At 37.3% G+C, this 2,747-nt stretch overlaps 1 protein-coding gene across 1 annotated transcript in view; it reads left to right on the top strand.

Moving 5' to 3' along the window:
- Positions 1-1,357: 1,357 nt before the first annotated feature.
- The window catches only part of LOC137998842 (uncharacterized), a 12,492-nt gene continuing 11,102 nt past the window's right edge, over positions 1,358-2,747 (top strand). Inside the window, exons 1-3 of the mRNA XM_068844670.1 lie at positions 1,358-1,583; positions 2,003-2,066; positions 2,164-2,244. Of these exons, the coding sequence (XP_068700771.1) occupies positions 1,434-1,583; positions 2,003-2,066; positions 2,164-2,244 (295 nt within the window). The 5' untranslated portion in view covers positions 1,358-1,433. The remainder of the gene's footprint in view (positions 1,584-2,002; positions 2,067-2,163; positions 2,245-2,747) is intronic.

The raw sequence follows: 2,747 nt of genomic DNA, 5'->3' as shown, positions 1-2,747 counted from the left end.
CAGGAAAACGAGTGGAAGGTCAGGTTCCCTCGCGAGGATCACGCGCTATTTAATACAGGTGCTAGTAAAGCAAAACACAAAATAAATTAGCCTCTGCCGCCGACCACAGAGACCCTTTTAGAGTCTTTCTCCAAAGAAGCGCCTTATAACACGAATAAAAAAATCCAGATTCGGATAAGAATCCAAAATATTTTGGGTATAAATACTTCACTGTAGTGTTGGGCCTCACTCGAACTTAGAATCATTAACCTCAATATGCTACTGTAGGACAACAACTAATGATTATCTAAATTAGGCTTGGGCCGAGCCGAATTTGTCCTTGTGAATAACATCTCACATACCCACGGCCTGCTCTCGTTCTGGCCTTGTAGCTCAGTCAGTAGAGCAGCGGTGATCTAATCCGAAGGTCGTGGGTTCAAATCCCATCCTGGTCAGAGTATTTCTCTGTCCTTGTGTGGGCCCAATTCCAATACTAGGGTTAATCTCTGATGGAATAATTGCGTATAAATACTTCACAGTAGTGTTAGGCCTCACTCGAACTTAGAATCATTATTATGTAAGTTTAACGTTATTAATAATTGTTATTATAAATATTATTTGGAGCTATTTGGGTTAAAAATCCCTATCGGAGTGTTTGCAAAGAAACAGGAAATCCTTCGCAGGATTTGGATTTTTCCGGCCTGAAGAAACAGTACTTAAGATTGATGTACGAAAATGAATTTACATCTAAGCATACGCATTATGTGCGTTCTTAGTGCGGAAATTTTCAACTGACTCGAAGTCTTCTCGAAGAGAAGCAAAACTACCAAGCAATTTCTGTTCTATAACGAACGAAATCAGTGATATATGAAATGAATCATAAATCATATATCTCTTCGTTATATCTTCTTATGAAATGAATCATATCTTAAACTGCGGATATGAAATCAAGTGAAGCTATGATACTCGCAGTTATGAACGCAATTTTAGTAATTGCGTAGAGAAGCCTGAAAAATTCAGGACTTCAACGAGGTTTGAATCCGTGACCTCGCGATGCCGGTGCGACCCTCGTTGATTCATTTATCACAGGGAACATTTCAACCCACAAATCACCAGCTCCCAATTTCTGTGGCTTCAAAGCTCGGTTGGTTAGAGCGTCGCACCAGCATCGCGAGGTCACGGATTCAAACCGCGTAGAAGTCCTGAATTTTTTCAGGCTTCTCTGCGCAATTGCTAAAGCTGAAAACACTTAATGTAAAAAGAATAAATTCTATGCAGAAAGGAGCGCTCTTAAGTTTTGTTTCGCTGAATTGAAGGACATGAAACATCTTATATTCTTTTGTAGCTCAAATATTTTGTTTATTTCTTTCCAGACTTCAGAACAATTTCTTAAGCTTTACGATAAGCAGAGCGAAAACAGGACCAGCATTTACGTGCCTTTTGCGTTTGACGCCATGTGGACAATTGCCCTAACTCTAAACAATTCCATTCATCCAATTCGCATCAAATTCAACAGGTCTTTGGAAAATTTCAACTACAAAGAGAGCGGCATGGTACAAACTTTCATCGAGACGCTGCAAAGGTTGCAATTCTCTGGGATAACGGTATTATTTTTTGTTTATTTATATCGGTATTTCGAATAATAGTAATTTATCTTTCGATGGTTTAGAATTTAAAATTCCAAAAGTTTTCTGGTTTTCAAATGTATTTGCAGGTATGGAAGAACTCCAGCTGGTTAGCAATGTCTTAGGCTACCAGCGATATCAATAAAGTTCTGGGTCTCTTTATGTAACGTCGTACTTCCATGCAAGTTAGAAATTTGAATGCTAACAAAAAAACCTTCGAATTGGAAGTGGTCGAAGTTCGAGCGTAACTATCACTTTCTAATTTTTTGAATTTGAAAATAACGAGGCTTTTTTAAAAATTTAATCCCTTTTTACGATAGCAAATTAACACAAGGATGAAATCGATATCTACGATAACTTACCATTTTTTAGCTAAACGTGAAATGTTTTTTTCTTAGGGTACTGTAAAATTCACAAAGTCAGGTGAAAGAACGAGGCCAGCTTGCGTTAAGCAATTGCAAGGTAAATTACTTACTTTTTTATTATTTTATTTTTTATTATCTCCCTAATTTATCACTAGTTAATTTGCGCAACAATTGTTCCTTTTTCCTTTTCAAAGGTGGCAAGTCTCGAGTTGTGGGCATTTATTTTCCAGAAAACGGCACAATTGTGTTCAGTGGAGCAGATTTGCTATGGCAAGGTAGTTTTTGTATTGCATGAATAAATTGAAATGTAAAGAAAAAGTCTTTTGATACAACTGATGGACATTTAAAGACAGCGGACCTTGAAATAAATACCAGCTTCAAATAAGCGACACTTGAACCCGTTCATTAACTGAACAAGATGTATGGTCAATGAGGGACGAGTATAGAGAGTTTCTTCGTGCATAAGGGAAAGACATTGAACTAGTTTTTTTTAATTTCCCGGGCGCGGCCATCTTGTATACTTGTGACATGTCACGGTTGCCCTTTTTGTTGTTATACAAAAACTCTTTTTGTCAAAATAATAGGCAACCACAACAATTATTACAATTATTCAATTATTCAAGATGGCAGCCACTGGAGCACTTTCTTCAATTTTGGAACAAATTCAGTCAATCCTCCGCTTTAAAGTCATTCTTTTGCAGGAATTGACGTTGCTTTAATTTAAATCGTTCTTCATTGGATCGGAAATCGGTCAAAGTAAAGGATACCTACAGTCTCT

Source organism: Montipora foliosa, chromosome 4, assembly GCF_036669935.1.
Source record: "Montipora foliosa isolate CH-2021 chromosome 4, ASM3666993v2, whole genome shotgun sequence".
Classification (NCBI taxonomy): domain Eukaryota; kingdom Metazoa; phylum Cnidaria; class Anthozoa; order Scleractinia; family Acroporidae; genus Montipora; species Montipora foliosa.
The sequence above is the reverse complement of the archived record's forward strand: the minus strand, read 5'-3'. Positions and strand labels throughout refer to the sequence as shown.